This window comes from Ahaetulla prasina, chromosome 1, assembly GCF_028640845.1.
Source record: "Ahaetulla prasina isolate Xishuangbanna chromosome 1, ASM2864084v1, whole genome shotgun sequence".
NCBI lineage: Eukaryota > Metazoa > Chordata > Lepidosauria > Squamata > Colubridae > Ahaetulla > Ahaetulla prasina.
Window position 1 is genome coordinate 345,756,538 of NC_080539.1, and position 13,269 is coordinate 345,769,806.

At 38.1% G+C, this 13,269-nt stretch overlaps 1 protein-coding gene across 1 annotated transcript in view; it reads right to left on the reverse strand.

Annotated features, from left to right (window-relative positions):
* SYT16 (synaptotagmin 16) overlaps positions 1–13,269 on the reverse strand; it is a 126,288-nt gene that overhangs the window by 17,252 nt on the left and 95,767 nt on the right. The window contains 1 exon segment of the mRNA XM_058162921.1: positions 7,972–8,415. Within this exon segment, the coding sequence (XP_058018904.1) occupies positions 7,972–8,415 (444 nt within the window).

Sequence of the window (13,269 nt, forward strand, 5' to 3'; positions counted from 1 at the left end):
TAAGCCCCCTCAGAACTTCAAAGTGTTCCAATCATGTTCCAGATCTGAGGCTTTTTTCCTGCTCCGGCAGACCTAATTGCCGCGACCAACTGCCGCGACCAATTTTAACTTAAAGAAGATAATACCGGACTGAACAGAAACAGGAGAGCTCTAATTATAAAAGCAAGTAATCAATCAATTCCCTGTTGTTATTTTTTTAAGTTTTGGATTTGACTTCAAAGTGAAAATGGCGATTGTTCTTTAATGAGCTACGCAATTGAAAACGAAAGTGTTACAATTCTCACTGTCTGCTGTTTATTGCTGAAGGCCAGCTGGAAATTTTTTTTAAACATTGTAATGAGAAGGGAGAAGAGATACTGAGACTGATTTTTTTTAAAAAAAAAAAAAAAGACTTAAAAGGTTTATACGTAATATTAGCCGGGACCAATTTTAACTTAAAGAAGATAATACCGGACTGAACAGAAACAGGAGAGCTCTAATTATAAAAGCAAGTAATCAATCAATTCTCTGTTTTTTTTTTTTTTTTAAGTTTTGGATTTGACTTCAAAGTGAAAATGGCGATTGTTCTTTAATGAGCTACGCAGTTGAAAACGAAAGTGTTACAATTCTCACTGCTGTTTATTGCTGAAGGCCAGCTGGAAAAAAATTTTTTTAAACATTGTAATGAGAAGGGAGAAGAGATACTGAGACTGATCTTTTTTAAAAAAAAAAAAGACTTAAAAAGTTTATACGTAATATTAAGTTAAAGAGAAATTTTAAGAGATGGCAGCAAAACAATTAAAGTCAACTGTTACAAAAACCCCAGGTACATTAACACCAGGAGTCTCTCCAGCACATACAGCAGATACAAAATCACTAAATTTGGAAGCACTTCAGGATAATCTGAAAGAATTTATGAAAGAATCTCTTAACGATGCTATGAACTGGCAAACTTCCCAGATAGAGGATAAGTTTAAATTAATTACAGAAGAAATGTCAGAGATGAAAAAACAGATGTTAGAAATTCAAACTGGAAATAAAGAAGTTAAAGAAGGTTTGGTGTCAGCAGTACAGGGTCTGGCATCAAATGTGATTTTACTGGAGCAGGAAGTAGAAGAAATAAAGAAAGTTAATTTAAAATTGGAAAATAAGATTGAGGCAGTTCAATGTAAAATGGATAAAGTTGATGATGAAATTGTTTTGGTACAATATAGAGCTATGGAACTTGCTTTATGAATCCGTGGACTGAAAGAATGTAAAAATGAGAATTTGAAGCAAATTTTTTCAGAGGCCTTTGCAGAGATTTTGGCAGTTCGGCCAGTAGATGTGGCTTTTTATATTGATAAAATTTATCGTGTGAATTCCTGGATAGCAAGACAAAGAAATCTTCCCAGAGACATTGTTATTTATTTTACTACTAGAACAGTGAGAAATGAGATTTTACAAGCTTCTTTTAAAGGAGACAAGATTCAAGCGGCTGGCCAAGATATTTTAATACTAAAGGAAATTCCCCCCAAAATGTTGAGAGGTAGGAAGGAGTTTGCTTTTTTGGTGAACGAACTTAAAAAACGTCAGATTGAGTATAGATGGGACATCCCAATTGGTATAATAGTTTACTATGAAGGGAAAGCACATCGTCTTAAAACAGTCAGTAAAGCACGAGTTTTATGCTTATGTGCTTAAAGCTGAAAGTCCACCATCTCGGATGGTAGGAGAAAGGAAGGTGAAATTAAAGAAAAGAAGTGATAGTAATGGAAGAAGACCGTTTACAAGTGTTGGATGTGTCTAAGATGGGATCAGAGATTCCAAAAGAGCCAAGGATGACAAGAGCAGCTGTCAAACGCAAGGAACAAGAAGAAAAGGCTCAACAGGCTCAATCTGCTATTACCAAGACGGAAACAGTGGGAGGAGCAAGGCCCAAAGAAAGATATGATTTGCGGCTGGTGCTTCAAAAGTTTCCGATTGCTGATAATGGCAATTAGACTTTTATCTTGGAATGTCAATGGATTAAACTCACCACAAAAGAGAAGAAAGATATTTCATTATTTGAAGCAATTTAAAAATGACATTGTATGTTTACAAGAAACACATATTAGAACATTAGACCAGAAATATTTGATAAATTCAAAATTGGGAATACATTTTGTTGCATCTGCTACAGAAAAGAAGAGTGGACTAGTTGTTTATATAAAGAGTAATTTATCTGCAACATTAATTGAGGCGGATAATCAAGGAAGATATATTGCTATTGAACTTTTACTGGAGGGGAGAAAAATACTTTTAATAGGAGTTTATGCACCAAATCAACAACAAGAAAAATTTTATAAGTTTTTACATAAAAGAATAACATCTTGGGATTATAAAACTTATATATTAATGGGTGATTGGAATGGAGTGATGGATACCCAGAAAGATAAAAGAAGTCTTAGAAATATTTCCAATCGTGTAAAACTGCCAAAGGCATTCTTTGATTTGATGGAAGATTTAGAATTGAGAGATGTATGGCGAGAACGCAATGAAAAAGAGAGAGATTTTACATTTTTTTCTGACAGACATCAATCTTTTTCTAGGATCGATTTCATTTTAATTACTAATGATTTGTTTTTCAGAGTGAAGAAGACAAAAATTTGTTCTAGAACTTTGTCTGATCATAGCCCGGTATGGATTGAGTTAGATCGGGAAAAAGAGGCCAGGAGGTCGTGGAGGATGAATGAGAACTTGTTTAAATATGAACAAAATGTAAATGAATGTAAAACTCTAATGAAGGAATTTTTTTCTTTGAACATGGATAAAGGGACACCTATAGAGATAGTTTGGGACACCAGCAAAGCTTATATGAGGGGAATTTTATTAGAGATGAATAATAAATATAGAAATAGACTGCACAAAAGGCGAAAAGAACTAGAAGAGGAAATTAAAAGGAAGGAGCAGTTATTGGTATGTAATTCAGGAGATAGTAAAATAAAAGAGTCAATAAATATATTAAGAGGTCAATTTAATATGTTAATGGCAGATCAGGTGGCAACTAATCTACAATATGCAAAACATAATTTGTTTAATAATTCTAATAAACCTGGAAGGTGGTTAGCATATTTATTAAGAAAGAAACAGAAACGACGTATAATTGATAAAATAGAATATAGAGGTAAGGAAGTATATCAGCAAAATTTGATTAAAAAAGCTTTTTTAGAATATTATACTAAGTTATATTCTAGAGATGTGATTAATGATAAAGATATAGATAGATATTTACAGGACCACGGTATCTTAGAAATTACAGTAGATCAAAGGGAAGAGTTGAATCAATTAATTTCTTCAGAGGAAATAGTGTTTGCAATTAAGCAGCTTAAAGCGAATAAAGCACCAGGTACAGATGGCTTGACAACTACTTATTATAAAAATTTACAAAATGAGATGATTGTACCACTTAAGGAGTTATTTAACAGAATACAAAGGAGGAGAAGCTCCTCCTTCATGGAGGACAGCTTTTATCTCATTAATACCTAAAGAAGATCGAGATGGTGTTAAACCAGAGAATTATAGGCCAATATCGCTTTTAAATACTGATTATAAGATATTTGCTAAGATACTAGCGAATAGATTGATGCCACTGATGAATCAATTAATTCATAATGACCAATCAGGATTTATTAAGGGGAGACAGATGAGATATAATATGAGACAAATTGTAAATTTACTTGAATATTTGGAAAGAAACAGCCAGGTTTCAGCAGCATTCCTCTTTTTGGATGCCGAAAAGCTTTTGATAGATTGGATTGGCAGTTTTGTTTAAAGTAATAGAAAAAATGCAATTTGGGGATTATTTTATTCAAGCAATTAAGGCTATATATCAAAAGCAAACAGCTCAAATAATAGTAAATGGTGGATTAACAGAATCTTTCAAGATTGAGAAAGGGACTAGACAAGGATGTCCCTTGTCACCATTATTATTCATTCTAACTTTGGAAATATTATTGAGTAAGATACGTGGTTTAGATCGAATAAAAGGAATTAGAATTAAAAATCAAGATTATAAATTAAGAGCGTTTGCAGATGATTTGGTTGTTTCTTTATCTCAACCAATACATTCAGCTGTATATTTGATGGAGACAATTGATCAGTATAGTAAGGTATCTGGGTTTAAAGTGAATCAACAGAAGACAAAAATGATAATTAAAAATATGAATACACATCAGAGGGAAGAATTAGAAAGAATAACTGGATATGAAGTAGTTAAAAAGGTTAAATACTTAGGAGTATACATTACAGCATCGAATGTAAAATTATATAAAAATAATTATGAGGTATTGTGGGGAAAAGTAATTAAAGAAATGGAGAAATGGAAGAAGTTACAATTATCATTGTTGGGAAGAGTGGCAGCTATAAAAATGAATGTTTTGCCTAGATTTTTATTTTTGTTTCAAATGATTCCAATATTGAAGAAAGATGCAAATTTACAAGAATGGCAAAAAGGGATTAATAATTTTGTATGGAAGGGTAAAAAACCGAGGATAAAGTTAAAAATAATGCAAGACGTTAGGGAAAGAGGGGGTTTAAAAATGCCTAACTTGAAATTGTACTATGATGCAGTTGTTTTAACTTTAATTTCTGATTGGATTAATTTAACAGAGGAAAGGATTTTGAATATAGAAGGTTATGGTTTGTTATATGGATGGCATGCATATGTAATATATGACAAGAAAATTGATAAGACATTTAAGAATAATATGGTCAGAAGTGCGTTGTTGAGGATTTGGAAAAAATATCAATATAAGTTAGATGGAAAGATACCAATATGGACCATCCCCAGACATATGATAGAGAATATAAATATATTACAAAAAATGGAAGTTATCACTTACAAAGAGCTTTTGACTATGGAAAAAGGGGAATTACAGTTAAAATCTAGGGAGAAATTGAGGGATGAAGGAAGAAATTATACATGGTTCCAGTATGGACAATTGCAATCTAGATGGAAAATAGATCAGAAAATTGGTATAAGGCAAAGTGATGATAATTTGGTAAAACAAATAAAAGATCAAGGTCAACAGCATATAAAGAGATTATATAATGTATTGGTTGAAATTGATTCAGAAATGGAGTTGGTTAAAGATTGTATGGTAAAATGGGCACAAAATTTTCAACAACCTATAATGTTAGAAACATGGGAAAAAATTTGGGTGAGGAATGTTAAATTCACGCAAGCACAAAATTTAAGAGAAAATTTTTATAAAATGTTTTATAGATGGCATTTAGATCCTAAAAAACTGTCATGTATGTATCCAAATGTGAAAGCAAAATGTTGGAGATGTGATTGTGAGGATGCTACCTATTATCATATATGGTGGACTTGCAAAAAAGTTAAAGCCTTTTGGATTAAAATATGGTGGATTATGCAGAACATTTTGAAAAAGAAGATCAAGTTTGTTCCACAGTTCTTTTTATTAGGAATAATTTCAGATTGCACTGTTATAGAGACAAAACTGATTCTGAATTTAGTAACTGCTGCAAGACTATTGATTGCACAATATTGGAAGAAAGAAGACTTACCTACAATTGGAGAATGGATTAGTAAAGTATCAAATTTAGCAGAAATGGCAAAAATTTCTGCCTACTTGAAAGACTGTACACAAGAAAAATATATTTTGGAATGGAGGAAGTGGATTGATTATATTCAAAATAAGTATCAGATTAAAAAATATCAATTAGTTTTTGAGTGAAGTTAGGAATTGCTATGTATTAGTTTAAGAAAGAAGGGAATTGATAGTGTGATGGTGTGAAATGGAATATGTTTTATGTTATATTTTAGATTATGTTTGTTAGTTACAATACCCTGTATAACAAACAGGAAGCAGCAGGTGAAGCTAAGCAAGATCACATCGAATACCTGTACAATTAGCACAGGGGCGCCCCAAGGCTGTGTGCTCTCCCCACTTCTCTTCTCTCTGTATACCAATGACTGCATCTCCAATGATCCATTTGTTAAGCTACTGAAGTTCGCAGATGACACAACAGTGATTGGTCTCATTCGAGACAATGACGAATCCGCATATAGACGAGAGGTCGAACGACTAGCCTTGTGGTGCAACCAAAACAATCTGGAACTGAACACACTCAAAACCGTAGAAATGGTGGTAGACTTTAGGAAAAACCCTTCCATACTTCCACCTCTCACAATACTTGACAACACAGTATCAACAGTAGAAACCTTCAAATTTCTGGGTTCTATCATATCGCAAGATCTCAAATGGACAGCTAACATCAAAACATCATTAAAAAGGACAACAAAGAATGTTCTTTCTGCGCCAACTCAGTAAGCTCAAACTGCCCAAGGAGCTGCTGATCCAATTCTACAGAGGAATTATTGAGTCTGTCATTTGCACCTCTATAACTGTCTGGTTCGGTTCTGCAACCCAACAAGAAAAACACAGACTTCAGAGGATAATTAGAACTGCAGAAAAAATAATTGCTACCAACTTGCCTTCCATTGAGGACCTGTATACTGCACGAATCAAGAAGAGGGCCGTGAAAATATTTGCAGATCCCTCGCATCCTGGACATAAACTGTTTCAACTCCTACCCTCAAAACGACGCTATAGAGCACTGCACACAAGAACAACTAGACACAAGAACAGTTTTTTCCCGAAGGCCATCACTCTGCTAAACAAATAATTCCCTCAACACTGTCAGACTATTTACTGAATCTGCACTACTATTAATCGTTTCATAGCTCCCATCACCAATCTCCTTCCACTTATGACTGTATGACTATAACTTGTTGCTGGCAATCCTTATGATTTATATTGATATATTGATAATCAATTGTGTTGTAAATGTTGTACCTTGATGAACGTATCTTTTCTTTTATGTACACTGAGAGCATATGCACCAAGACAAATTCCTTGTGTGTCCAATCACACTTGGCCAATAAAATTCTATTCTATTCTATTCTATTCTATTCTATTCTATTCTATTCTGTTCTGTTCTGGGAAGTCTGGGGGGGGGATGAGGGGGGGAAGACTATAAATTGATTGGTTGCCATTGTACAGGAATAATGGTAGAATTAAACAAGTTGAATGGTGTAATGTCGGACTGCTCGGCAAACACTCCCGAAGGGAAAGGGTAAGGAAAGAGGAGTAAAGAAGGAAGAAAGTAGGTAGGCAGGTGGGTAGGGAGGAAAGAAGGGAGGGAGAAGAAAGGATAGGGGAGGAGAAGAAGGAGAAGATAGAGGGTTAGAAAGGATGGTAGTGAGAAGTGGGAAAGAGGAGGGGAAGTAGGAAAGCGAGGAGAAGGTGGTGGAGAAAGTTTAAGAAGGGTGAGAAGGGAAGAAAGGATTAAAGGGGGGAGTGGCAATCGAGCAGCCCTGATTGAGTATAATTTGAGTATAGGACTGATCGTTGGATAAATGATTGTATTGTACACTGGTCAAATTGTGGGAATTATTATGGAAAATAAAAAAAATTTGCTCTATAAAAAAAATATTTCTTCTCCTTGCCCCACTTTTCCTCTTTGCCTTTATATTCAAATATATCTATGGTATATTCTTAATATTTCCACTTAGAAAGTCCTGCTTTTTTTTCTTTCTGCCTTCATGCATAACTGCCTCTAAATATCTGAACCATTCTGCTTTGTTCAAGCTTCCCCTCAATACCCATTTTTTTCTATACAGCCTTTGCATCTACTCATGGCTTCATACCAGCTTGTATGTACGATCCATCTAGGCATGCAATTTTACTATTGCAGGTTTTGATACCACTAGATTTTTGGATTTCAAATGTTTGAAGGGAAGTCTAAAACATCTGAGGGTGGGCACTAGGTTTCATACCTCACACTATTTAGAGCATTTCTGATTCAAATTTGTGAAAATTATTTTATAGGTCTTGACCATTCAGTTTATGGACAGTATGCAGTTCATGACTCTCCTCTTTTATCCCAGACAAAGGAAATGCAAAAAGAACTGTAGTAATTCATCCCCGATTTAATTCTACTCACACATAAGTTGCTCCTTGGTTCCAGAACCAGCGTGGTCTTCATTTCCCCCTCTTGGTTGAGGTGGCTAAGATAAAACAACTGTTCCCCCATCATTCTCTCCTTCATCATTTTGCGCACAGAATAGAGACGGAACCGGAGGGCGTAACTGCACAGCATTTCAGGTGCCAACTTAGTGAAGGTCACTTTGTCCTTGAACAATGGATTTGGCCCTTTCTGGACACTTGTCTTCCCTCGCTGTTTCTTGCTGGGCATCAGGACTGTGTGTACCTGCCAGGTACTTGCTCCACTGCGGTCCTTGTCTGGGATATCTTTAGCTTCGACAATAGTCACCACCAATTTCTGGCTCGATGGTTTGTAATCAAAGAGGACATCTAAGTCACCACATCTTGAAATTGGCTCATAGGCACTGGTATGAGCTGGGAGAACATTTGCTTCTTCATGTTCCTTTAACAGGAAAAAATACAAAATTGAAATTGAAAGCCCTGTTATTTACTAACAGATAGCAATTAAATAATAATTGCAGATCAATGATTCTGGGTACTGTCTAATTGCCAACAAGAAATGGGGGAAAAGCATGTTGAGTTGGAAGAAGACAGAAGTCAAGAGGACACTTCTGCCTTTTTTGGTAGTAGAGAAAATAAGAGAAAAAGAGACAAGGTCTAGGACTTCAAAAGGAATTGATAGGGGAACATAGCACGGATTGGAAATCAGTGAAGAATGAGTAAGAGTCAGGAGCTTAAGGGAAATATGTCTGGATGATTATTGGTGGAAGACTTTCCTTTCGTTATATCCAATTAATATAGTTATTACATACTCATACTCATATATATGCTTATACATTGTATAATTATTTCATGCTTATGCTTATATATACTGTGTGACAAAATAAAATAAATAAAATAAATAAAAATAAAGACAGGAGGCCAAACAGAATGGAGAGGGGGGATCCATACAGAGGAGTTACATATTAAGATCAAAGGATTGAATCCGAAAGAGAAGTTCAGTCCTAAGAAGAAAACTCTCCATTACTGAAAAGGTAAGTATGAAGGAAAAGTAAGAATTACATTTGACAAAAAGATTTTGGGACAAATTCTTGAATGCTATTTAGTATCTGTGCGAAAAGAAAGGCATTGCTGTTTCTTGTTCTGCAAAGAGCTATCCCCTATCATAAAAAGCAGACTATTCCACTTATGTCTTCATCCCTTGTGAAGGCATAAACATATGTTTTTTATTTTTTTCTGGGCACTAAATCTAAGCCTTTTCATGCCTACAGATGACAACAAACCACACAAAATGTTCTCTGTCCTACTATTCTTCAGTGCGTTTCTCCAGACTGATTCATCTACCTTTCGTCTAATCCTTTTTCTTCTTCTTTTTTAAAAAAATATCAAATTTACTTTTGATAAAAGAAAAGCCCGTGAAGAGGGAAGAGGGAGAGTTAGGTGCTTAGTTTCCACGGTGTGTGTTTTCTGTTCAAAGGTGCTTTTTAATCTCATATTAAAACGGGTTGCCATAGAGACCTTTCCTTTCTATTTAAACATGAACATGCTGTGAAAGAACAGGATATTCAGGGAGCAGAGTAGATCTTCAGAAGGAATTTAAGGATTTACTCCTACAGCTGTATTTCAGAACCCTTCTAGCGCACGGATGCAGAATATTTTATATATTACTCTTTTGCTGCTGGTCACTATTTCTCCTTTCAATGGCCCTGATTATATTTTTATTTGGAAAATGGCACGGAAGTGCCAGAAAGAAATAATAACTATGATGTTGATGATGACCATGGCAACTACTTGTTAATTGCCTCACCAGAGACAGGTCACCCACCATGCCTTGTATTCTGCCTGATGCTCAGTATTCTGTCAATTCTGTAATAAGAAACATAAAGTTTCTTACGTCCTTGATCGCTACCCTGCAAAGCGGGCTGGCTGCATTCAGCTAGAAATGTCGCATGCAACAGTTTGCCTCCCCGAGTTGAAATTGAAATTGAAACTATACTGAATGCCTGACAGAAACATTGGCTGGATGATCCCAAGGCCACAAGCATGAGAATGGAATACGGAGCATCACCAAGCCTACCAAAAATCAGGACTGTTACCTAAACTTCTTATTTGAATCCCACTGGGCACTAAATAGATAACAAGTGTTGTGTCTTGTCCGCTCTCACCGCAGCCGGGGTCTGCTTATCTGCTCCCGAACACGGAGGAATGTATGCCTCCCGACCCCAGTCCTGGCTCCATGCCCAAGCAGGCTGCAGAGGAGGGAGCATCCCCCGGCCCCAGCCCTGGCTCCATGCCCAGGCAAACGGAGCAGCTAGACCCCTCCCCCTCCTCCACAGCATGTGAGCCTGAGGAAAGTTTACTTCCAACAACAGCTGATTGGAGTGACCCTCACATCAGAAGATTGGATAGGCGGAGGCAACAGAAGGAAGGGAGGGGCAGGCCTTAATGAGTGCTGAGTCATGGAGCCACACCCCATGGCCTATATAAAGGATCTGCTTTCTGGCAGTCTCTGAGTCAGGCAAAGTCGAACTTATCTTGCTGAAGTCACTTACTGGTCTCCTGCCTGCTCTGAGGACTTTGCTAGGACTTTGGGCAGAGCTGCAGAGGCAAGCCTGATTCGGATTTCCCTGACCCGGCCGTCAGCGGAGGAGTGGGACACGACAACAGGGGAGGTGGAAAGGGGAAAGTAAGTAGGCAGATTTCACATACAAACTTGGGATCTGGCTTTTACCTGGCTTTTAACCACTTGTCTTCTTCTATTGACCAAGCTGGAACAGACCCAACATCAAAATCTTACTATTCCTAACAGAAGGAGATGTATATTCATGGAGTGCGATGGGAGAAGCTTTGTCATCTTAATTCCACAACCAATGGAGATGATCAGAAGACACAGAAATGAAGAAGGAGATAAGACTGAGGAAGAAGAGAAGCAACAGCAGGAGGTTTCTTTGTATGAATCATGTGAGAGGGGCTCATAATGAATGACTAAAGTCTCCTTCATTTCAGCTCAGCCCTTGAGATAAAAGCTCAGGTGTTACTTTCTCTAAAATAGGAAGAAGATGTAGATGAAGAACTCAATGAGGACCAAGCGATCAATTCCTTGTAGGTTGGAAGGAATGATAAAGAGGAGCTAATAAAAGGAAAAAAAGTGTGTAAAGCCTTTTTGTAACTCAACAGACCGATTGTGAAAGTGCCATTCAGAGTGGAGAGATACACAAGCCACTTTAGATCAGCTATCTGATGAGTAATTCAAGGTCCTAGAAAACTAGATCTAAGAACAAAAGCATCAGAGATCGTGCAACTATGTGATAGGGATGTAGTGGCTGCAAAGCATACAGAAATAGGTTCAAGATACAGAAGGATCTTGACAGACTTGAACATTGGGCACTATCTAACAAAATGAAATTCAATGGTGAAAAAAATAGGGTTCTACATTTAGGCAAGAAAAACAAAATGCACAGGTACAGTATATGTGGTACCTTGCTCAATAGTAGTAACTGTGAGAGGGATCAACAGTGGACAATTACAGTATTTAGATATGAGCCAGCAGTGTGCAGCAGCTGCCAAAAAAGCCAACACAGTTCTGGGCTGCATAAACAGAGGGATAGAATAAAGATCACGTGAAGTGTTAATACCACTTTAGAATGCCTTGGTAAGGTCACACTTGGAATACTGCATTCAGTTTTGGTTGCCATGATGTAAAAAAGATGTTGAGACTCTAGAAAGAGTGCAGAGAAGAGTAACCAAGAAGATTAGGAGACTGGAGGCTAAAACATATGAAGAACAGTTTCAGGAATTGGGTATTCCTAGTCTGATGAAAAGAAGGACTACGGGAGACATGATAGCAGTGTTCCAATATCTCAGGGGCTGCCACAAAGAAGAGGGAGTCAAGCTATTCTCCAAAGCACTTGAGGGTAGAACAAGAAGCAATGGGTGGAAACTAATCAAGGAGAGAAGCAACTTAGAACTAAGGAGAAACTTCCTGACAGTTAGAACAATCAATAAGTGGAACAACTTGCCTGTAGAAGTTGTAAATTTATTTATTCATTCATTCATTCATTCATTCATTCATTCATTCATTCATTCATTCATTCATTCATTCATTTATACCGCCCTTCTCCCAAGGGACTCAGGGCGGTTTACAGCCAGATAAAAACGAGCGACAATATAAATACAAGATAAAAATACTGTTTAAAAAACTTATTCCATTTGGCTCTAATTAAGATAAATTTAAAACAATAAAACCCATTAAAATTAAAAATTTAAAATCTAAAATCCTATGCCAGTCCTGCACGAATGAACAAATATGTTTTCAGCTTGCGGCGAAAGGTTCGAAGGTCAGGAAGTTGGCGAAGTCCTGTGGGAAGTTCGTTCCAGAGGGTAGGAGCCCCCACAGAGAAGGGCCGTCCCCTGGGGGCCGCCAGCCAACATTGTTTGGCGGACGGCACCCTAAGGAGTCCCTCCCTGTGAGAGCGCACGGATCGGTGGGAGGCACTCGGTAACAGTAGGCGGTCCCGCAGATAACCCGGCCCTAAGCCATGGAGTGCTTTAAAGGTAGTAACCAGCACCTTGAAGTGCACCCTAAAGACCACAGGTAGCCAGTGCAGTCTGCGCAGGAGTGGTGTCACATGGGAGCCGCGAGCAGCTCCCTCTATCACCCGCGCAGCTGCATTCTGAACCAACTGGAGCCTCCGGGTGCTCTTCAAGGGGAGCCCCATGTAGAGAGCATTGCAGTAGTCCAGGCGAGAGGTAACAAGAGCATGAGTGACCGTGCATAGGGCATCCCGGTCCAGGAAGGGGCGCAACTGGCGAATCAGGCGAACCTGATGAAAAGCTCTCCTGGAGACGGTCGTCAAGTGATCTTCAAAAGACAACTGTCCATCCAGGAGAACGCCCAAGTTGCGCACCCTTTCCATCAGGGCCAATGACTCGCCCCCAACAGTCAGCTGCGGCTGCAGCTGACTGTACCGGGGTGCCGGCATTCACAGCCACTCCGTCTTGGAGGGATTGAGCTTGAGCCTGTTTCTCCCCATCCAGACCCGTACGGCTTCCAGACACCGGGACAGGACTTCGACGGCTTCATTGGGATGGCCTGCGGTGGAAAAGTACAACTGCGTATCATCAGCGTACAGTTGGTACCTCACCCCAAAGCCACTGATGATCTCACCCAGCGGCTTCATATAGATGTTGAACAGGAGAGGCAAGAGAATCGACCCCTGCGGCACCCCACACATGAGGCGCCTCGGGGTCGATCTCTGCCCCCCTGCCAACACCAACTGCGTCCGGCCAGAGAGAT